The 23,773-nt window shown below is 47.2% G+C and overlaps 1 protein-coding gene across 1 annotated transcript in view; it reads left to right on the top strand.

The window, feature by feature from the left end:
• The window catches only part of NUSAP1 (nucleolar and spindle associated protein 1), a 588,385-nt gene that overhangs the window by 47,845 nt on the left and 516,767 nt on the right, over positions 1–23,773 (top strand). Inside the window, exon 2 of the mRNA XM_082242852.1 lies at positions 14,167–14,235. Within this exon, the coding sequence (XP_082098978.1) occupies positions 14,167–14,235 (69 nt within the window). The remainder of the gene's footprint in view (positions 1–14,166; positions 14,236–23,773) is intronic.

The raw sequence follows: 23,773 nt of genomic DNA, 5'->3' as shown, positions 1-23,773 counted from the left end.
CTTGTTTACATATACAATTATATATACCTTTATTTTTATATCTTTTATCATATTTATGCTATCAGTCCTGTGCCCATTAGTCCACTTTTTATATTTTATATACATTATATATTATCCATTTGGCCTTTATTTCACTTTTAACTTTTTTGGCTTTTATCTATATTACAATATTTTATTTATATATATATATATATATATATATATATATATATATATATATATATATTTATATATCTCTTTTGAGATATTTTTGTTATTTTTGGCTATGTATATTATGTGGACTTCTATCCTATTATTATTTATTTGGGCTATTGGATTCATAAGTATGGTATTTATTATACCTGCTTTACTAGTGTGGTTATATATTATTTATTATCTGCCTGTTTTTTCTGATTATATATTCATGTATTAGCGGCGTGACCAGCCCCCTTATTTTCTGAATATTCTCTGTTTCCCACGATTCATTTCAATAATATTGCGATTTGCTTTTAATTCCCGCTATTATGTCAATTCTATGGGATTCCAAATTGTTATTTCATCAGTTTAAGGGCCTTCAGCGCCATCTGGTGGTAAATAATACTCTATTCAGGTTGTTGACGGTCACCATCGTGACCGCTGGCTTTACATGGCTGACACATCAGTCGTCTTCTCATCCCTTGAGAAAGTCACGTTGTGCTGTGACGCAATGAGTCAGCAGAAGCTGTCTGACGTCCCTTCTGGTTTCCGGCCGAGACCGGAAGTAACCGGTATTCAACGCCATACCGCTGCCACGCTACTATGCTGTTATCCTCATTCTTAAATGTGTTACTATGTTATTTCAATAAATGCTTTTATAAACTTACTACACTATGAGGTCCTTCCCTTTATCCTTGGTCTGAGCTACACACCTGCTTAGGGTTATTTATCCGTTGGCGTCTGGTGCCGGCTGTCTAGGAGGAATTAAGGAGCCTGTCATAGAACTGACCGTACCTGGCTACTGGAAAGCGGATCGATCTGCTCACATTGGAGACCTTGGTTACCTATTTGGTACAAACGCTCTTTATGAGTGATTTTGGAGGTGAGCGGCCATTTCACTTTTTTTATGGATTCATGCTCACCATCGCAGAGAGTAAAGTTTCCCGCACCTATCCAGTTCTCCGCACATCTGACAACTTGTCTAGACACCAGCACTTTTTATTAAAATCATCGCCTTTTTTTATCGACTTTTATATACCACGATATTATCGTCTTACAAGGACTTTTTAGCCTTTGTAGCACCTGCTGTTTTTATCCCCCCCCCCCCCCAAGCTTTTTTGCTTTCTGGGAGGTTTTTATGTCTCTTCTCGCACTTTTGTATTGATAGTGTGCTATTTACCACTTTTATGCTTTCCTGATCAGATTTTGATACTGAATCAAATTTTATTTTTTGCACAGTGCACCATGATTCACTGTCACTTTAATATTATTTGTGCTATTTTAGTAATTGAAGCTTTTAATGTGATATTATTACTTATTGTGGTCACTTTATTTGCACCTTTAGCACAGAGCACTTTACCATATAACTTCATTATCAATCACTTACTATTAGTTTTATAGTTCTAATAGTTTTTTATTCTTGATATGTCCATGTTTATTACGGGATTTATTAAGCGCCGATTCATTTTGATTATTTTTTGCCAGTGGAAGATTCCCTGTCTTTTAAGGATCCCGTGGACAAAAGAGCGGAGGCTCTGGTCCGGTACCTTTTCACTGTGGCTGGTTCAATTTTGAGACCGGTATTTGCTGGGACCTGGTATCCCAGACCTTAAATGAATGGGCTAAGATTTTGCGCCAGGGACCTGGAGGGGAGTCGACACCCTTCTGAGCTGACAGATCAGTTGATCCAAGGGTTACAGTATATATGGGATGCATCACTGGATGTGGCCCCCTTTGCCGGCAGGGTTTCGGCGACGGCGGTGATCCTTTGCCGCATGATCTGGTTGAAGTACTGGTCGGCTGGCCAGGCTTCTAAAAAGGGGCTGACTGATCTTCCTTTTGTAGGTGACCATCTGTTCGGTGCCTCAATGGAAGAAATTATAATGGGTCTTACAGGAGGCAAGAGTACATTGATTCCACAGGCTGCTAATGGCAAGGAACCTTGCTGTAAGCGGATTCCTTTCTTTTCAACTCACAAGCGGCCCTTTCATTCATCTGGATCGCAGGAAAAGAGCTCGAGATCCACCTGTAACTTTGCAGGAGGCTCCAAGAGACCCTGGAATGTTAAGTCCAAAGCTGGCACTTCTAGTTCCGAAGACAAGCCTTCCCCAGCCTGAAGGGGTGCCCTCACCAGCGTCTAGGGTGGGGGGATTTCTTTTCTTCTTTCCGGTTCTGTGGGCCTTGCTCTCTCAGGACAAATGGGTCCTCCAAACTGATTCAGTTCGGTTACAAGATCGAGTTTCGGTCCTTGCCTTCGGCACTTTTCTTTCCTTCCAACTTACGCTCGTCTACAGAGCGGCTACAGGCCCTCTATGGAGCAGTTCAGGACCTGTTAGCACAAGGAGTTATTGTGCCGGTTCTAGAGTCGGAATGTTTCCAAGGTTTTTATTCAAATCTGTTTACAGTTCCCTGGAAGAAAGGCAAGGTTCGTCCGATCTTGGATCTCAAGGCACTGAACCACTTTGTGCGGGTTCAAATATTTTGGATGGAGTCCATCCACACAGTAGTTGCTTTCCTTCATCAAGATCGGCTGGCTTCTAGCGATCTCAAGGACGCTTACCTTCATATTGCAATATATGTCAGGCATCAGCGTTTATTTTTTGCCGTGGGCGAGGAGCACTTTCAATTCCTGGCGTTACCCTTTTGGTCTTGGCTCAGCTCCTCGGGTGTTCACAAAGGTTTTAGCCCCAGTGTTGGCCTTTTTACGGCAGAAGGGGATTGCTGTACTAGGTTTCCTGGACGATCTGCTTCTGCGTGCAGAGTTTTCCTCAGCTCTAGAAGCCGACTTAGACGTTACGGTGCAAACTCTGCAGGAGTTTGGGTGGATACTGAATTTTCAGAAATCTGCACAGTCTCCGTCCAGAAAGCTGGACTACTTTAGTCTGAGGCTGGACTCAGCGTCAGCCTGGGTGTTAATTCCTCAAACAAAATTTCTAAAAACTACAGGATGCTTTTTGGCTCCTGTTGTCCAACCATCAGTTATCACTCCAGACTTTCATGCAAGTGCTGGGTCTGATGGTCTCCACCTTCGAGGCAATTCAGTTTGTGCAGTTCCACACCAGACCCTTGCAAAGGGAGATTCTGATCAAATGGAACAAGGATCCGCTGTCGTTGGACAATCTGATCCTGTTGAGTTGGGGTTCAAGGGAGTCTCTCCTATGATGGCTCTGCTCCCCGGCCCTACGTCTGGGGAAAATCCTTTCTTCCCCTGTATTGGACTGTAATCCCCACGGATGCCAGTCTGTCTGGATGGGGAGGTGTTTTGGGAGTGTGTTCGGACCAGGGTGTCTGGAATCAGGAGGAGTCCAGGTTGCCTATCAATGTCCTGGAAATTCGGGCAATCAGACTTTGTCCGTCTCAATGGACGGATCATCTGCAGGGATGCCCTGTGCAGATACAATCAGACAATGCTAAGGCTGTGGCATATGTCAATTATCAAGGGGGCACGAAAACTGCCCTGGCGGCCCGGAAAGTGGCCGGTATCTTGAAGTAGGCAGAACGATATGTTCCGGCCCTCTCTGCTTTTGAATGTTCGGGGGGTAGAGAATCGGCAAGCGCACTATTTTCACAGTTGGCAGACGTTGGATCCAGGAGAATGGTCTCTTCGTCCGGAGGGATTTCATCAACTGTGTCTTCGGTGGGGGACTCTCGATGTGGACCTGTGTGCTTCCCATCTCAACAGGAAGGTGCAGAGGTTCGTGTCAAGGTCTCGGGATCCTCTGGCTGACGCTCTGGTGGCCTCTTGGGGTCAGTTTCGTCAGATTTTTGCCTTTCCTTCAATTCAACTCCTGTCGAGACTGCTATGCAGAATCGAGGTAGAAGGAATTCCAGTCATTCTGGTGGCACTAGATTGGCCTCCCCGGTCCTGGTACGCAGATCTGGTAAGGCTGGTAGCAGACGTTCCTTCCTCTCAGGGAAGATCATCTGTCTCCAGGACCAAGCTTCCATCCTGCTTTACAGTCACTTGCTTTAACGGCGTGGCTATTAAAAGACAGAGGGCTGTCGGAGTCGTTGATTTCTATGCTGTTGAAGGCTAGATCCAGAAAGGTTTATCATTGAGTTTGGAAGGCGTACATTACTTGGTGTGCGTTGCGGGGGGTTTCTCCCCATTCCTTTTCTGTGTCTCGCCTGTTGTGTGTCTCGCCTGTTGGAGTAACTACAATTGGGTGTAGATCAACGTTTGGCTCTGGGCACCATCAAGGGCCAGATTTCTGCCTTGGCTATTATTTTCCAAAGGCCTTTGGCGGCAAAGTCCTTGGTTCACACTTTTGTGCAGGAAGTTTGCCATGTGGCTCCTCCGGTGCGATCCCTGGTACCTCCGCGGGATCTCAATTTTGGTTCTGTCGGTGCTTCAAAGGCTTCTCTTTGAAAATATTTGAGAAATTCCTCTGCTTACTCTGTCGCAGAAGGTTACATAGCTTGTGAGGTTGAAAAAAGACATCAGTCCATCCAGTTAAACCTATGATGTGTGTGTGCTTGCTGTTAACCATACATTGTATACCCCTTTATGTTGTGGTCTTTAAGGTGCCCATCGAATAGTTTTTTGAAACTATCGATGCTCCCTGCTGATACGACTGCTTGTGGAAGCGCATTCCACATCCTTACTGCTCTGACTGTGAACCTTACTTAGTAAGAACCCCTTACTTATTTTAAGGTTAAACCGTTTTTCCTCTAGTTTTAGTGAGTGGCCACGTGTCTTATTGTATTCCCTTTCTCTAAAAAGTTTGTTCATTATGCTAGGGTCGCCAGCAATGTTCACCTTAAGCTGCGCGCATGCGCGGCAGCGCAGTCTAATTGACGGTCCCGCGCAGCACAAAGTCAGACGGCGCAGCCGACGTAAAGACGGTGAAGGTAGTGAGCTGAGCAGTGCGCCCCGAGAGCCCGCCCATTGTGTGACAATAGCGAATGAAAATTCGCTATTGTCACTAGCATCCTCCTCCTGGCCAATCAGGGAGCGGGTCCTCCCGCTTCTGATTGGCCGAAAGGCATACCACCCCATGCCATTGGCCGAGGTCCGAGGAGGAGGCGGGGGGACTGAGGGGACGCTGGAGCCGGGGACTAAAGAGAAGCTGCCGTGACTCGTGAGGTAAGTGCAAGGGTCTCGGGGGGGGGGGGGGGGCGCTGGCATCTCTGCATTGATTGGGGGCAATGCTGTGGGCACTCTGCATTTATTGGGGGCAATGCTGTGGCACTCTGCAATTGATTGGGGGCATTGCTGTGGCACTCTGCAATTGATTGGGGGCAATGCTGTGGTACTCTGCAATTGATTGGGGGCATTGCTGTGGCACTCTGAAATTGATTGGGGTATTGCTGTGGCACTCTGCAATTGATTGGGGGCAATGCTGTGGGCACTCTGCAATTGATTGGGGGCAATGCTGTGGGCACTCTGCAATTGATTGGGGGCATTGCTGTGGGCACTCTGCAATTGATTGGGGGGCATTGCTGTGGCACTTTGCAATTGATTGGGGGGCATTGCTGTGGCACTCTGCAATTGATTGGGGGCATTGCTGTGGCACTCTGCAATTGATTGGGGGCATTGCTGTGGGCACAATGCAATTGATTGGGGGCAATGCTGTGGGCACTCTGCATTGACCCCCCCCCCCCCCCCAATTGCTCAGTCTAAAGGTTTGCGCTCAGAAATGTTTTTATTTGCTCAGCACAGTAAAAAATTAGAGGGAACATTGGTCGCCAGTACAGTATTTGTACATTGATATCATATCCCCCCGTCAAGCGTCTTTTCTGAATAAGTTCAGTGCTTGTAGTCTTTCCTCATAGCCGATGCTCTCCATTCCCCTAATTATTTTTGTTGCCCTCTCTGGACTCTCTCCAGTTCCAGCACATGCTTTCTGAGGACAGGTGCCCAGAACTGGACAGCATACTCCAGATGTGGCCGGACCAGAGTCTTGTAGAGTGGCAGAATAATCTCTTTTTCTGTTACGTCCTCCGACAGTCGCCGCCTCTTCATATTCGTCACATATGGGGGTATTAGACTTTGCTCCGAAGGAGTAGCTAGGCAACAGAATATGTTAACAATAAAGCTTTAACCTATCCCACCCTCAAGGGGTGGTCCCCTCAGTCAATACCCTCCTACTTCCTGCAACCATATCTCAGTTTTAATGTCTAGCTTGTCAGGAGTGGCTGGCTCTCTCTGTGCTGGGACTTTCTGTCCCAGACTCTTTCTTCTTTTTAATATTTTGTTTGAGTTTTCTCTCTACCTTTAATTAGCTGTTATTTTGTCAGCGTTAGTTAGTTCTTCGGACGAAGAGGATCATGCGGACTGGGTCTCGGGCTGATCCCCCTGGTCGCAGGTCGTGGGTCAGTGGCTTCCCAGTCTGCCATCGAGCGTTCAGCCAGGTAACGCTCCTGGCATAGTGAACGACCCATCCCTGTTCGGTGCAGGGATGATTGGTGAGGTGGCTACCTCACTGGACGCTGTGCGGTTTCTTAACCCCCATTTTGTGCGTCTTGAATTGCGACTCTCCCTGCCTCATGTGCAGCGGCTTGTTCGCCTGTGCGGGTCCCCCACGCCATGTGAGGTAAGTGTATTTATGTGGGGACCTGTCTGTCTGGGGGGGTGTCAGTCTGGGACTGTGTAACCTGCCTCTATTCACACTGCTTGTCTCCCTATCTCTCGGCTGCATGCTGTGGGCTGCAAGGGGGGGGGGGAGCTGTATGACACTGTGTGTGTCAGACTGGTCAGTGTGAGAAGCTGTGTGCTGTGGGGCATGTTTTTTTGGCATGTTTGGGCATATACAGCGATCGCTGCGGCGATCTGACATGTATTCTTATATTGGAATGTAATGTGTGTTTTAATGCACTGTGGAGCGGCGGTTTCGGCGCCAATCGACGCCATTTTGCCTACACCCGCTCCGGCCGCATGGTTTACATGCATGGCGGCCATTTTCTTGTAGCCTCCATAGGCTTACATAGAGCGCCCTGGCAGCATCACTTCCTCTTTCCAGGAACACCGATCGAGGCAGCAGCAGCGGCGAGGGTCTCCTCAGGTTTTATCCTTCTGTTCTTGCTATCCATTGCCTGTGTTCAGTTTGCATATTCCCTGTGGGGGTCTCATTGTGCTTGAGTGTGGTGCGGTGGGCTGCGCTTGCCGCGCTTGCTGAAAAGGGGCAGTTAACCCTTGGTTGTCTGGCATTACAGGGGCAATGGATTCTCAGGAGGGCAAATTTCCTACAGTATTGGTGGAAAGCCAGGGGACCGCTGTTTCCCCCCCAGGGGGGGATTTAGCCACTATTGTGGCTGGCCTTGCTGCTCAGGTGCAAATGCTGGTGGCTGCTCAATCTACTAAAAGGCCCAGAGTTGCTCTTTCCTCTGATTCTGAGGGTGAAGGTGATGGGGCTGTTCTGGCAGGGGCCTCCTTATCGGGGTCCCGCTCCTCTCTTGATCTAGTGGGGTCTGAGGTGGAGGCTGAAGTTGAGGGGGTCGATAATTCTCCCCCTGGCTCGCCTGAAGAGCTTGCAATCATGGATGAGTTGATTGCTTCCATTAAGCAAACGCTGCGTTTGCAGGACGAAGTGTGTCCCCCCGCTGCCTTGGCGGCTTATGGGACGCAGAGAAAACGCAGGACGCCGCAGGTTTTTCCCTGCAATGCTGATTTTCAGCGCGCTGTTAAGGATCAATGGCGCGATCTGCGCAAACCTTTTGCGGTACCAAGTAAATTCAAGCTGCGTTATCCTTTTTCGCCTGCCACTGATGAAAGGTGGTGTGTGCCTCCACCAGTGGATCATGCAATTGCGGTTTTGAACAAAGCCACTGCGATTCCTGCAGAGGGTTCCCCTGTTTTCCGTGATGCCACGGATAGGAGACTGGAGTCTCTTGCCCGTCATACTTATTCTGTTACGGGTTCTATGCTTAAGGCTCTGTTTGCTTCTCTCATGGCGGCCCAGGCGATCGCAAGTTGGACGCAGATGCTTAGGCGCGTCCTAGTGGCCGATTCGGCCTCGCCGGCGACCCTGGATATGGTGGATCAGATCCACCAGGGTGTCATGTATCTGTGTGATGCGGACCTGGACCTGATTCTGTTGGCTGCACGTGTGCACAGCGTGGCGGTGTTGTCTCGCCGCCTGGTTTGGTTAAAATGTTGGTCGGTGGACCAATCTTCACGTAAGACCTTAGCCAATCTGCCTTATGATGGGTCTCGCCTTTTTGGGGAGTCCCTGGATGTGTTGATTAAGGGGATCACCGGGGGTAAGAGCACTCTCTTGCCCCATTTCCCCAAGGCTAAGGGGGCTTCTGGGAAGAAGCATGCAAATTTTCGGCCCCCTCAGGGGTCCTTTCGTGCCTTTCGGCCGCACTACAAGGGCAAACCGTTCAAAGGTCAAGGCTCTCAGAAGAAGCCCTGGTCTGGGAAACAGAAGTCCGGCCAATCCGGACCTGCAGCCCATAACAGTTCGGCCTGAAGGGGCGCCCTCACCCAGTTTTGGGGTGGGGGGACGCTTGCTCGGTTTTCTTCAGCCCTGGTTGGCCCGTGTGCGGGACAGATGGGTTCTGGAAATCGTTCGATCTGGATACAAGATCGAGTTTCTCTCTCGGCCGGAGAGCAGATTTTTTCCCTCAAATCTTCAACTGTCTCCAGAGCGCCTGCGGGACCTGCACCTGGCGGTGCGGGACCTGAGGGCTCAGGGAGTGGTGGTTCCGGTGCCTCATCGGGACAGGTTTCGGGGGTTTTATTCCAATCTGTTCACCGTGCCCAGAAAGGAGGGCAAGGTTCGTCCGATTCTGGACTTGAAGGCTCTGAACCGCTCTGTGCGGGTTCGCAAGTTCCGCATGGAATCCCTGCGGTAGGTGGTGGCTGCCCTGGTTCCGGGGGAATTCATGGCCTCCATCGATTTGAAGGATGCGTACCTTCACATCCCCATATTCGAGGGTCATCAGAGGTACCTTCGATTTGCCATTGCGGAGGATCACTACCAGTTCGTGGCGTTGCCCTTTGGCCTCGCCTCGGCTCCGCGGGTCTTCACCAAGGTGCTTGCACCGGTTCTGGCATTATTGAGGGCCCAGGGCGTTTCTGTCCTGGGGTATCTGGACGACATTCTGGTTCGGTCTGTGACCAGACAGGGTCTGGAGGAGGACCTGTCTGTCACAATGCAAACTCTGCAGGAGTTTGGTTGGACGATAAATTTTCCAAAGTCAACACTGAGTCCGTCGGTTCGTCTCCCCTATCTGGGAATGATACTGGACTCGGTGCAGGCGAAGGTCTTCCTGCCGGAAGACAAACTCAGGACTCTCCGGGAGGAAGTCAGGTCCCTCAGGGACGTTCCGAACTCGTCTCTGCGGACGTGTATGAGATGTCTGGAATTGATGGTCTCGGCCTTCGAGGCGATTCCTTTCGCACAGTTTCACACGCGGGGTCTCCAAGCGGAGATCCTGTCCAGGTGGGACGGGCGACCTCAATCTCTGGATCTTCAAATCTCGTTGAGTCTTCGCACCAGGGAAAACCTTCTGTGGTGGCTCCAGTCCCCGTTGGTGTCCGGGGGCAAGTCGTTTCGTCCGATCTCGTGGACGGTAATCACCACGGATGCCAGCCTGTCGGGCTGGGGTGGAGTTCTGGGCGTTCTGTCCGCTCAGGGGACTTGGTCGGAGGGGGAGTCTTCCCTTCCGATCAACATTCTGGAATTGCGTGCGATAAATCTCTGTCTTCATCGCTGGACGGACCGGCTGCAGGGTTGCCCGGTTCGGGTGCAGACGGACAATGCCACGGCGGTGGCCTACATCAACCACCAAGGGGGCACCAGGAGTGCCCGAGCGGCTCGAGAAGTGGCCGACATTCTGTCTTGGGCCGAGACTCATGTCCCGGCGATAACGGCGGTTCACATTCCGGGAGTGGAGAACTGGCAGGCGGACTATCTGAGTCGCCAGACCCTGGATCAGGGGGAATGGTCTCTCCATCCGGCTGTCTTCCAGACGTTGTGCGCGAAGTGGGGTCTTCCAGATGTGGACCTGTTCGCGTCTCGCCTCAACAACAAGGTGAGGAGGTTCGTGGCAAGGACGCGCGACCCTCGGGCAGACGCGTCGGATGCGTTAGTGGCCCCGTGGCATCAGTACAGGCTGATGTACGCGTTTCCACCGATTCAGTTGCTGTCCAGGTTCCTTCGCAGGTTACACTCGGAACGCAACACGGTGATTCTTGTGGCACCGGACTGGCCTCGCCGGTCCTGGTACGCAGACCTCGTGAATCTGGCGGTCGACGCCCCGTGGCGTCTGCCTCTTCGAGACGATCTACTGTCTCAAGGACCGATATACCATCCTGCTTTACAGTCGCTGGCTTTGACGGCCTGGCTGTTGAGACTGAGGTCCTGAAGGAGAGGGGTCTCTCTCCGGAGGTCGTTCATACTTTAATCAACGCGAGGAAGTCTTCCTCGGGGAAGGTTTATTACCGTACTTGGAAGGCCTATTTTGCCTGGTGTGAGTCCAAGGGGTTTTCACCCCGCACGTACTCGGTGTCCCGTGTGCTGTCTTTCCTTCAAACGGGGGTTGATCAGCGTTTGGCGCTGGCTACGATAAAGGGTCAGGTGTCTGCTCTGGCCGTTCTGTTTCAACGTCCCGTGGCTTCCAACCCATTGGTTGGCACCTTTGTTCAGGGTGTGCGGCATCTGGTTCCCCCGAGGCGGGATCCTCTGCCCCCTTGGGACTTGAATCTCGTTCTCTCTGTGTTACAACGTGCTCCTTTTGAACAGATCAGGGAGATCTCGTTGTCTATGTTGTCCAAAAAGGTCGCCTTTTTGGTGGCGATCACTTCGGCTCGCAGAGTGTCGGAACTGGCGGCTTTGTCCTGCAAGTCTCCGTACCTGGTTATTCATTTGGATAAGGTGGTCTTGCGACCTAATCCTTCTTTTCTGCCGAAACGAGTTTCGGAAATTCCATCTTGATGAGGATATTGTCTTGCCTTCGTTGTGCACGAAACCTAAACATCCAAAGGAGGTGAGATTGCACTCTCTGGATGTTGTTCGGGCGATAAGGGTTTACCTTAAATCGACTGAGTCTTTTCGAAAGACGGACTCCTTGTTTGTTCTTCCAGGGGGTCCTCGGAAGGGCATGGCGGCTTCGGCCTCTACCATCGCCAAATGGATCAGGCAGACCATTGAACAGGCCTATGCTTTGCAGGGGAAGGTTCCCCCTGTGCCTGTGAAGGCGCACTCTACTAGATCTCTGAGTACGTCTTGGGCCTGTCGTCATGGGGCTTCTGTAGCCCAGGTGTGTAAGGCGGCGACTTGGTCGACCGTGCACACTTTCACAAAATTCTACAAAGTAGATGTTCAGGCATCGGCGGATGCTTCCTTTGGCCGCAAGGTTCTTAGTGCGGCTGTTCCCTAGGGTCCCTTGTTGGGGACTCCTGGCGGTTGGGATAAGTTTTGTATCCCCTGGTTTTTTTGTCTTTTCCTGGGTTGTTGCTCCTGTTGAGCACTTATTTTTGCTGTTGCCCAGCTGGTTTCCTTCCTTTGGTAAGGTTCCTTTCTTTGATGTGGAGACTGCGTTGCCTTTCGGCGCGGATGTGTTTCCCACCCCTCATGTTTGCACTGCTTTGGGACGTCCCCATATGTGACGAATATGAAGAGGCGGCGACTGTCGGAGGACGTAAGAGAAAACTGAATTTTTGTAAAATCTTACCTGTAAAATTCCTTTCTCTGAGTCCTCCGACAGTCGCCGCCCCCGCCCCTCTTTTGGGGTTTGATTGTATACTCTACTGCTATTCCACTAAAACTGAGATATGGTTGCAGGAAGTAGGAGGGTATTGACTGAGGGGACCACCCCTTGAGGGTGGGATATGTTAAAGCTTTATTGTTAACATATTCTGTTGCCTAGCTACTCCTTCGGAGCAAAGTCTAATACCCCCATATGTGACGAATATGAAGAGGCGGCGACTGTCGGAGGACTCAGAGAAAGGAATTTTACAGGTAAGATTTTACAAAAATTCCGTTATTTCTGGAGTGAATCCCCTTTTTTATACATGCCAGTATTCTGTTGGCTTTGCTTGCAGCGGCTTTGCATTGCATGCCAATGCCAAGCCTGTTGTCCACCTAGTACTCCCATTTCCTTTTCCATCTTAGATTCACCCAGAGGTTTCCCCCCTAGTGAATAGCTTACTTTCGTGTTTCTGATGCCCAAGTGCATTACTTTACATTTTTCAACATTAAACCTCATCTGCCATGTAGTTGCCCACCCCATTATATTGTTCAGGTCCACTTGTAAGGTTTCCACATCCTGCAGGTTGCTTTCTTAATCCCTATTAATTCCGCACGTCGCGTGTCGAAGTTGGCTGGGTTGTCCTGTCGGTCATCTTACTTGGTGATTCATAGGGACAAAGTGGTGTTACGACCCTGTCAGAGGTTCCTTCCTAAGGTTGTCTCGGGGTTTCATTAGAATGGGGACGTTGTGCTACCGTCCTTATGTCCTAAGCCTAAACATCCTAAGGAAATTGCCTTACATTGCTTAGATGTGGTAAGAGCGATTTGGGTTTACCTGGCGGTGACTAAACCGATTAGGAAATCTGATTCTTTGTTCCTGCGTATGGACCTCGTAAGGGGCAGGCTGCATCTGCTGTGACCATTTCCAATTGGATCAGGCAGACGGTGGTGCATGCCTACTCCATTAAGAGTCAGGTTCCTCATTTCCATTTAAAGCGCATTCTACGGGGGCGCTGAGGGCCTCCTGGGCCTTCCGTCATTAGGCGTCAGTAGTTCAGGTGTGCAAGGCGGCTACGTGGTCGTCCGTACACACATTCACAAAATTTTAGAAGCTGGATATACTTGTATCTTCGGATGCGGCGTTTGGTCGCAAAGTTACATAGTTACATATTTAGTGAGGTAGAAAAAAGACACCAGTCCATCCAGTTCAACCTATGGTGTGTGTGTGTGTGTGTGTTTGATGTTAACCGTACATTGTATACCCCTGTAAGTTTTTTGCAGGCTGTGGTTGCGGAGGCTTCCGCTTCTTGAGGGTGAACATTTTTTTCTGGTGGTGAGCTCCATTTGTTCCTAGTTGAGCTCCTGTTACCTGTTTGGCTATGTTTTGCCTTGTTGGGATTTCTACGTATTGCTGTGTGTTTTTCCCACCCCTCATGTTGTACTGCTTTGGGACATCCCAATGGTCTGAAGACTTGAAGCTGTGTCTGTCAGTGAACGAAAGAGAAAAATTGAATTTTGTCTTACCGTAAAATCCTTTTCTCTGAGGTTCACTGACAAGGCCCAGCACCCGCCCCTCTTTTGGGGTTGAGTTTTTTGTTCTTCTTGCATTGCTTGTTACAAACTGGGATCCTACAGCAGGAAGTGATGGTATAGCCTCTAGGACTGCACCAGGGGCGTAATCAAAATGGTTTCCGACTAGTCATTCTCCTAGAGCGCATAATCCCAATGGTCTGAAGACTTGAAGCTGTGTCTTATCAGTGAACCTCAGGTAAAAGGATTTTACGATAAGACAAAAATCCAGTTTTCTCTGATGTTCATTGATGGGCACAGCACACAGCCCCCTAAGGAGTTGGGGGTTATGTTCCTCTGATGCTGCTTGTTACAAAACTGAAGAGCTAGAGCAGGACGTGGGAGTATACCCCCTGTGACTGCCCTATGGGCGTAGTCAAACTCTTTAATTCTTTTACACCTAGTGTCCTACTCCTAGGAAGAGCAGCGTAACCCGAGGGTCAAAGAAGATATGGAGCAGTGTCTGTCAATGAACATCAGAGAAAAGGATTTTACAGTAAGACAAAAATCCATTTTTTATTTTTGGCATTTGGTAGACCTTGTACATCATTATATTTGTTCTACCCCCAGTATGTGGGCCATATGACAGTATGACTCTGCACTACAAATGCATTTGTCTTTTTCTTTTTTTTTTCCTTAATATTTTTATTTTTTTTGTCTAAAAAGCTGCATGTACGGAAGGTTTTCCTGTAGGTTTATTTTATATTGCTAGTATTAGTTTGGCAAGTGTTTGTAAGGTTGAGTCTATTCCCTTTTTTTATTTACCTTTTCTTTGAATTTATAGGCAGATCGGTTACTCAAGGCTTTGAAAAAACATTTTCATCCTGCTGCCTTGCCAGAGCAGATGTGTGAAGTAAGTGGATAAACGTTGGTTCCTAAAAAAGTTATAATGTATAATGTTAACTTCATGAGGCTGTTTGTTTTTTTGTTTTTTAACTCGTATACATATTATTTATGTTTAACCTTTTTCATTAGACAAGTATAGAGTTACAGTCCAAAAAGTTAACCACTTAACGCAAAATCACGGAAGTAAAGGTCGGCTGACTTTGGGTGGTTGTACCGGGATGATGCCTCTAGCTAGAGGCAGCATCCTGGTATTGTTGTTTAGAGCCGGTGGTCAGCTTTCCGGCGGTAACGACCGTTGCGGCTTGATCGTTACCCCGGTAAGCGGGAGAGGATGTGTCCCCCCGCCCCCTTCCGTGGCTCTGCCCGGGTCTCCCGTCCCACCGGGAGACCCAAGCAACCAGCCGGCGCCGATCTAAGCCGGATGCGGCTTTGATCGGGCCTTGGATGACGTAACCCGGAGGCGGCGTTCATGACGTCACATCCATGTTACTCGGCTGCTAAAGGGGGCAAATTTAAAAAGTGAATGTATTCAAAAATGCAATTTTCGGCGTTTTGAATACATGGAAGTGTAGTGGAGGGGTCTAGGGTCTTTTAGACCCCCCCCGATCCCTCCATAAAGAGTACCTGTCACTGCCTATTGCTGTCACAAGGGATGTTTACATTGCTTGTGACAGCAATAAAAGCAACATAGTAACATAGTTAGTCAGGTTGAAAAAAGACACAAGTCCATCCGGTTCAACCACCAAAAAGAAAAAAAAAAGTGATCAGATTTTTTTATTTTTTTTTAAAAAAACCTGTATTAAAATTAAAAAAATAAAATAAAATGGGGGAAAAAAACATTTTAGCCGCCCCCTCGCCGCGAGCTCACACACAAAAGAAAACGTATATGGAAGTCGCACCACAAATGAAATCGCTGTTCAAACCACAGGTGAGGTATCGCTGCGATCGCCAGAGCGTGAGCAATAATTAAATAAAAAGAGCTACACTCTAACTCTAAACTGGTAACCGTTAATAAATTTGAAAGCGTCGCCTATGGAGATTTTTATTGACCGTAGTTTGTTGCCATTCTGCGGGTGTGCGCAATTTTAAACCGTAACATGTTAGGTATCTATTTTCTCAGCGTGACATCATCTTTCACAATATACAAAAATATGGGCTAGCTTTACTGTTTAGTTTTTTTAAATGCAGTGGAATGTTATTTTTGTAATTTTTCCAAAAACTGTTTGAAAGATCGGTGCGCAAATACCACGTGACAAAATATATTGCAATGACTGCCATTTTATTCTCCAGAGTCCTTGCTAAAAAAATATATATAATGTTTGGGGGTTCTAAGTAGTTTTCTAGCAAAAAAAAAACTTTTAAGTTGTAAACAATGTGTCAAAAATGGGCTCGGTCCTTAAGTGGTTAAATTAAATTTAAAGTGAGACAAAAAAAACATTTTAGCAGAAAATACAAAGTCTTAGTACCTTTTTCCTAATTGATATATTGCTGTCACATGACCCAGATCTTTCCCAACCTGTCTGCAAGGAAACGCAAGCAGTAAGAGCTTCTAGTCCTCTGCTGCTGGTCATATGTTAAAAAAAAAAAAAAAAAGCCTTTGGAATACAGAGTAAAAATAGATATTAATATTTGTGTACCACTGCCCCCTTGAGGGCTGCAGAATATTGAACTTCCGGGTCCCCCTGGGTTACCGTTAGCAACTCTGGTATTTATAATTTAACACTTGTTGGCTCAGTCAGTGATCAGTCCAGGGGTTTTTAGTTATTGGTGTTTGATTTTAAATAGGGATGGGAGAAGGGAATAGTGGGATACTCAAGATTAACTATTCACAAGATATGCAGACTCCTGTCTGATGATGCAGCCAGGCTGCTGATTCACCCTGCCACTAGGTGAATTTAGATTAAGTCTCTATTCAGAAGACTTGACAAACTAATCCTCTTCAGGATCCTCTCCTAGTATCCCCTTTCACTTGACACACTGACACCCGTCCTTTGACTTTCCTACTCCTTGCTGGCCCCCCTCAGGTCAGGCCCCTTGACATGATCACCTGTACTCACGATACTGTTTTTCGAGGGTCAGCAGTGTCTCTCCCCCTTTAGTCAGTTCTCATGGACCTCTGGGTTCAGTTCTGTTCCTTTTGATTGAGATAAAAATTGGGGTGATGGCGCTGCCTTATGTAAAGGTATAGAGTGTCAGCAGTAATAAATAAATAAATGTGTAAGAACACCGTAGTGTATATGTGGGAATTGGTGATCAATATCTTGACAGTGCGACAAATGAATAAATATATAGAATCAACATATGAGATATAAATAAATAGTAAAACACAATGGCTGGTGTGTGACAATAGCCCAGTGATAAAGTGCAAACAAGGTGATAACGTGTATGTACCAATAAATGTATGATCAAACAATAAAAAATATAATCTAGTGCACTAAAACTTGGTAAATACAAAAATAAAATGGATAAAACAAAATATAGTGGCAGTGGTGAGCAAAAGTGCAATAAAATGCACTAAAAATATATAGAAGGCGTCTAAACTCTCAGAGAAATTAAAGTGACAGTAGAAAAAATACAGTGCAGTAAAGTGCACAAAGGTGAATATTGCATTGAATGGGGTGACTGGCTAAGAAGAGTCCTTGTAGCCAATAGTATAGTGGTGGTGTGTAAATAACCAGATCAGTCCATAACCAAAATGGATACAGGTGCCTTTGTGGGTAAATCTTAGGGTGACCCCGTGGTGGGTAACTGGTGAGGTGCTGGGTGACAACTAAGGTAAATATCCTACTAACCAGATATACCCACCCCACACAGGGGTATAGGGCGGGTATTAGATGCAGGTGAAGGTAGCTCAGTGGGCTCCAGTTACCCACCACGGGGTCACCCTAACATTTACCCACGAAGGCACCTATATATCCATTTTGGTTAAATGTGGAGATGTCATGTCCCCATGACTCAGCTCGTCACCAATGGTGATAAACGGCTAACAACCGCAGCTGTTTACAACGTGTTCGGCTGTGTCCATTCACAGCCAATCACAAATGTAAACACAGAGCGGTAACTGACTGTTACCAGCTCTTCTATCCTCACACACCGTCCCCCCCCCCCCCCAGTGCACCTGTCACCCATCTGTGCCCATAAAGTTCACCTCTCTCCAAATCAGTGACTATCAGCAGTGCACCCGCCTATCAGTATCATCACCAAAGTACCCGTCACGCAGCTGCCCATGTGACCAGAGTACCCATCATGCAGCTGCCCATCACCAAAGTACCCGTTACACAGCCAAGGCTGCAGTCTACCAGTCCCAGCCATGTCCAAAAAAGTTTACACCGGTAAGGAGCAGTATCAGATCCTAAGCATGACTGATTAGAGCAGCGGGGAGTTCTCAAGTTGGATTCCAATTCTGTGTTTGAACCCATTGGAACCGCCAGCGATAGACCTCCAGGATGAATTGCCCAGTACTAGCGCTGGAGTGACACATCCCCCAAGTACCAGCACTGGAGTATCGCATCCCCCAAGAGTCAGGGCCAATACTTACCTCCCAAATGCTCTTGCCAACCTAACATGTCTTCCTTCCAACTCGTGATCAGCAAGTTTTCCCCCTTTCACTGCATAGCCAAGTGTTCAGGCCAATACTGAACATTTTTTAGAAATTGATCTTTCCTATCTTTTTTTTGCCCAACACTTTACTCTAATTTTATTGTGGACTAGACAAAACTTTTTGCCCAGCAGTATATTGCTAACGACCCCGCTTCCATCGTATGAGTGGAGAAATCAGACGTTGGAGGAGTTTAAATTGTTTATAGGCCTCACTCTTTTAATACAAACGTTTTTTATTGGGTTTTAGGAACAAGTAAAACCAAGAACAAAATCAAAACATGAAAAATTAGAAAAGTACAGTTACATAGTATCCCAAGCAGATGCAACCAAGGGATCGCAGAGAATATAGGTAAATCAGTGCAAAATCTTAACTGCAAAAAAAAAAAAAGGCATGTAAAGTGGCAGTGCTTCTACTATGTCATGGTATAGAAGAATCCAGCGCAGATTATAACTACATTGGATGAAGGCATACTTGGAGAAACAAACAACAACAGCAATATCTATACAATCCTGAGAAATGAGGTATAACCATATGGTTAAAACAACCAGATAAACCACCGAGTGCTGAGATAGGGCAAGAAAACCAAAGACCCAATCAGCCCGTAGACCAATTCTCCCATTTTTTTATGAAACACATGCATAGTATACAAAGTATGGTAAACCCTTTCCATACTTCTGATCGCCTCCATTCTCGATAGTACCTGGGTCCAAGGGACCGTCTCCGATCGCCAGTTAAGGGCTATAGTCCACAGCACCGAGCAACAGAGCGTGTGCGCCAATCTCTGAGTGGGTGCAGGAGCACCTGGGATCTTAGCAAATAATAAGCACATTTGGGGGGTAATAGAAACTCTTGAGTCTAGCATTTGAGAAATCCTATCTGAAACTCTGTCCCACACTGCAGACAATCGGCCACACTCCCAAAAGTTATGAAGTATAGTACCCGGCGTATCACAGCCACGAAAGCAGAGGTCGGAGACACCCGGATAAAACCTATGGACCCTGTCGGGGGTAAAGTACCACCTGGTGTGGAGCTTCACCACTGTATCCTTCACTGACATAGATTTAGAACATTTGTGCATATTCTGAAGCATAGACGACCACGTCTCAACTGACAGCTCCACCCTGAGATCAGCCTCCCACCCGAGCATGGCTCAAGACTTGTCTGGCAAGTGTAAGCCATTGAGGTAACTATAGAGTCTCGAGATCACCCCCCTGTCTCTGGAAGCGTTATGGCAAATAGACTACCTATACCTATAAACAGTGGGCTTCCCACACCTGGGCCGCTTACCCCTCCAAATGAATCTGTTCACCTCCCTTTGAATGTCCTCCACAACCCTCCTCGGGAGGGCAACCGGCAAAGCCCGGAAGAAATATAAAAGTTTAGGTAATATAGACATTTTAACTGCTACCACCCTTCCCATAAAAGGGATCGAGAAGGAGTGCTATAGGGATAACCATTGTCTCACCTTAGTAAAAGTCTGGGGGTAGTTAATGTTATACATGCTAACAAAGATGAAGCAAGACATACCCCAAAATACTGCAAGGATTGTGACGATACTTTAAAGCCAAAGGAGGTCGTGATATGATCCATAGACTCCTGTGGGTATAGGCCTCACTCTTAACATGGGGCTTACAAAAAAAATGAAGGCCTTGCCTACTGGTCCACCCACCCCATCCAACACATGCCAATTTATTCTTCTGCAATGCCCAGGTCCGGCTATGAAATTATCCTGCGTTTACTTCACTTTAGTGACAATACCCAGTGCTCTCCCCGAGATCATCCCAACTATGACAAATATACAAAATTCGCCTACTTATACATTTTTGTTTTTTTTCGCAAAGATTTGCTGAACTCTGCCCCTGATCATATTATATGTGGAGATGAGTCCCTTGTACACTTTGCTGGTCGGCTAGGAATAAAACAACATATATACCAAGCAAAAGGGCCAAATATGGGGTAAAATTTTATAAGCTATGTGAAAGAGTCACATGATCTCTGTATGCGTTCCGCATATATCAAGGAGGAGATTCCCAGCTCAAGCTCCCAGAGTGCCTGACCTACATTGACACCAGTATCTGCTGCCAGGCAAACATGGCATTTTTAGTGGGGCGGTGCCACCCTGCCCCTGTGTAGAAGGTAGTCTACCATAGCGTGGGGGGTGGGGGGCTTGGGTGCCCGGCGCTGTGTTGCTGCTGCTGTCCATTCCACTCCTGGTCAGACGATGATTTAAGTCCTGACTCCCTGCTCCATCCCACGTGCAGGAGCATTGACATCCAGCTCCTTTGCTCGTCACCCGGCCATACCCGGCTTCCTTTAAGAAGATCTTCAATGGAGTACCAGGTCTAGCTCCTCCAGCAGCCCCTAACATGTCACCTCCAGCAGTGGCGTTCTGGCTAGTCTCTGGCCATCTACAAGTCCTCTTAGGCTGAGATGTAGTTTCCCCCCAGCCCAGCTTCTGCACAACCAGGCACATGACAACCGAGACTCAGAGAAATGGAAGTCTCAGTACTTTGAAAGCAATTAACCCTAATGCTATGTCTGATTTTTGGGTGGAGGGTTGTGGCCTGAATCATCAATTGGTTGCTCAGGGGAGGGTGGTCAAGAGTCTAAATTGGGGTTCTTGGGATGGGAGGTTCATAGTTGATATTGGGAGTTCTCAGAAGTGGGGTCCAGTGTATAGATCATGGCATCCTCAGAGAGGCGTTCCAGTATCCAGATCAGGGATCCTCAAAGGGGGAAATTATGTACTGGTTCTTGTTGTGGAAATTATTGGCGCTTAGAGCATAGAAACCTGCTCCGTGCGCTGAAGACTTCGCTGTGCTGAAAAGTGCACTTGTTGATATTAATATGCGCCAAATCCCATTAATCTCTGGTACTAAAAAGTACAATGTACAGCTCTTTTGTATAAAGTTAGGCCATCACACTCGGCGACAAAGAAAAAGGAACAGACACGCTGGGTCATATTGATGCCATCTGCCTGGTGTGTGTGTGTGTGCGCGCTTGAGTGTTTGTCAGAACGCATGTCTCTGTGTGTCAGCTTCTGTGTGTCACAGAGCAGGGCTAGATTTATTTACAGCATGTGAACAAAAGGGGGTTACAGGGAGTAGCTTCAAGAGCACCAATCGCAGACATGTATTGTTGTGGAAATGAATAGAGCTTGGAGCAAAGAAACCCGCTCAGTGCACTGAAGACTTTTCTGCGCTGAGAAGAGCACTTGTGGATATTAATGCACTCCAACCGCCATTAATCGATTGTACTGAAAAGTACAAATGTACGGCTCTTTTGCATAAGGTTTACCAAGCGCTCGGCGACAAAGAAAGGAACAGACACGCTGGGTCATATTGATGCCATCTTCCTGGTCTCTCTGTGGGTATGTATGTATGTATGTATGTGTGTGAGTGTAGGTGAGAGTCTCTGTGTGCTTCCTCTGTGAATGTCTGTGTGTGTGCATGCATGAATGGGTGTGTGGTATGTGCTGTGTGCAAACTTCCTATGTGAGTCTGACCTTCAGACCAGGGCTTGGTTTATTTACAGCAAGTGAACAAAAGGGGGTTACAAGGAGTGGCTTCAAGACCCCTAATCGCAGAACATGTATACATTCAAAAAGTACAATAGGAACGAAGAGTCAGTGTCTATATAGAAACGCAGCCATGTGCAGAGGTGAGCAGAAATGGCTGCTATCTTATGGACTTGACTGTGCTCATTTACAAACACGGACTCATTACCTGTTAGTGGATCCCATCGAATATAGTTCATATAAACCATATTTGATAGTGCAAGTAAGATTGTGGAGCCGCACACAGGTAGATGAAATCAAAAAGGATATCTTTATTCTTCAAAATCATGATGATTTTGAAGAATAAAGATATCCTTTTTGATTTCATCTACCTGTGTGCGGCTCCACAATCTTACTTGCATGTTTCCGGACGGCGGATCTAGCCAGCACCAGATTGGGCGCACACCTGAGCGGCATCCCCTTCCCCCTTCACATTCATATTTGATAGTGACCATGCTATTTGTGCCAGTCGATGGAACTTTATTATATCTGCATAAGACAATAGCAGCAGTATTTCAATCATATGGATCAAATATGACTGAAAGATGCCATCCATTAATCTTGGTAAGAATTCTACATCACAAACACATCTCCGCAATAAATAGACGGGGCCCCGGTTGGCGGTTATATATTTGTGCGATAGATCTTTCCTTGTGCTGATTATGCAATCTCGTCTAATGGAAGGTTTTCACTAACAAGTCTTTCCGCAGTGCCAGTTAAAGCAATATTCGCTGTGCATAGCGACTACCGGTAACTGACACTGGGAGACATAATGGCAATTTAACTAAAAATACATCCTAAAGAAATGTCTACATAAATATTAATAAAATTTCCACAACATTCTTTAGAGGGGGAAAGAGGAGGCAGTTCACACCGAACACCACCCCAGTCCGATCCCGGTCAGGTCCTCCGAGAACACCGGGCGGTGTGCAGTGCATGTAATCGGAGCACTGACACTGTCCCAGAGAGGATTGGGTGTAATGCGGTGGAACAGATCCGGTAGAGGAGTCCCTGGTGTGTAGAGCTGCAAGCGCCGGACCCCCCCACCAACACCGAGGTGAGTCATTCTAGCACATCTGAACTCACTAAATGATGTGTCTAATCTGTGTGTAGAGACTGCACTGCACACCCCCCTGTACCAGATCCCTGTGTGGTCCCCCCTTTGCACTTTTGCACCCCCACCTCTGAAGAGGTGGTACTCTAAAAAGTAAGAGGAGGGGCCTAAAGAGGAAGGGGTGGATCTTAAACAGGAAGGGGTGGGACACATTTAGATTGGGCAACACAAAACTAAAATACACCACTGATAATACATAAAACATAATGGCAATACATCCTAAAAGAAATGTCCACAATAAAATTTCCACAACAGCCCCTCCTCTTTGTCATATGCTCCCATGTGTTCCTTAAAGAATCTTCTTCTTCCAAATAAACAGAACAGTTCTTCTCACGATAAAAACAATCCATTTCAAAAAGTTTATAAAAAGAAAAAAAGATAACGGGTAAAAACAATCCATCGAAAGGAAACGACACTTGGGTTCTGCTCTTCGGGAGATGACTTCAGAGGGAGGACATGAGATGATGGGATGCATTGATCAGCGGTCGGGCTGGGGTCCTTGGCGTTGGATGCAGGGGCAGGATCTCGGGGCATCTTGTCTAAGCGATCAGGACAAGGTCATCTGTTCGGGCTTTGGTGACTTGGTCGACCAGACAACCGGATCGTATAGGAGGAATTGTAACAAGAACAACATAAGTATATGTACTCTTATTTCCTTCAACCAAGATGCAATGGAGAACAGAAAAAATCCCCATAACCTCCCAAAGCAGTAAAATGATTCCAACCCTCGCTAGCTATAGCTCTAACTCTGCCTTGCAATGAAGTTACCTTATCCATATGTGCCTGGACCTTATCACTGTTGTCTGCTATCCAGGAACAGCAGTCTTCCCCTATGTATTCACAGAAACCCCCCTTGGAAGCTAAAAGAAAATCTAGTACCATTTTCTCCTACAGTAAAAACACCCGGAGTTTCTTTGGTGAGATGACTTCTATACCTGTCCCACAGGTTGTAGATCCTACAAATCTAGTTCCGGTGCCATCTGTGGACTACCTGATTGTCCCGATACCCAAATTGGATTGACCAGCAAAGAACAGGAGCCAGAGCTAACATTAAAACTATAACTGATGTTACCCTCTAGTAATGTGTCATTAAATTCTGTGGACAAGTGTCTCTTGGTTGTCTTCATGATAATAAGAACGTCTGCCATTGCTGGGGTTTAATAGCTAGGTGGGGGTTTGGAGCACACCCAGCTATTAGACCTGTTTGCCGCCTTGGCCAGCTGAAGATGCATTTACCCTTGCTAAAACACACTTGCAAAAATACAGTAAGATAA

This window comes from Pelophylax lessonae, assembly GCF_965119305.1.
Source record: "Pelophylax lessonae genome assembly, chromosome: 13".
NCBI classification, from domain to species: Eukaryota; Metazoa; Chordata; class Amphibia; order Anura; family Ranidae; genus Pelophylax; species Pelophylax lessonae.
The sequence above is the reverse complement of the archived record's forward strand: the minus strand, read 5'-3'. Positions and strand labels throughout refer to the sequence as shown.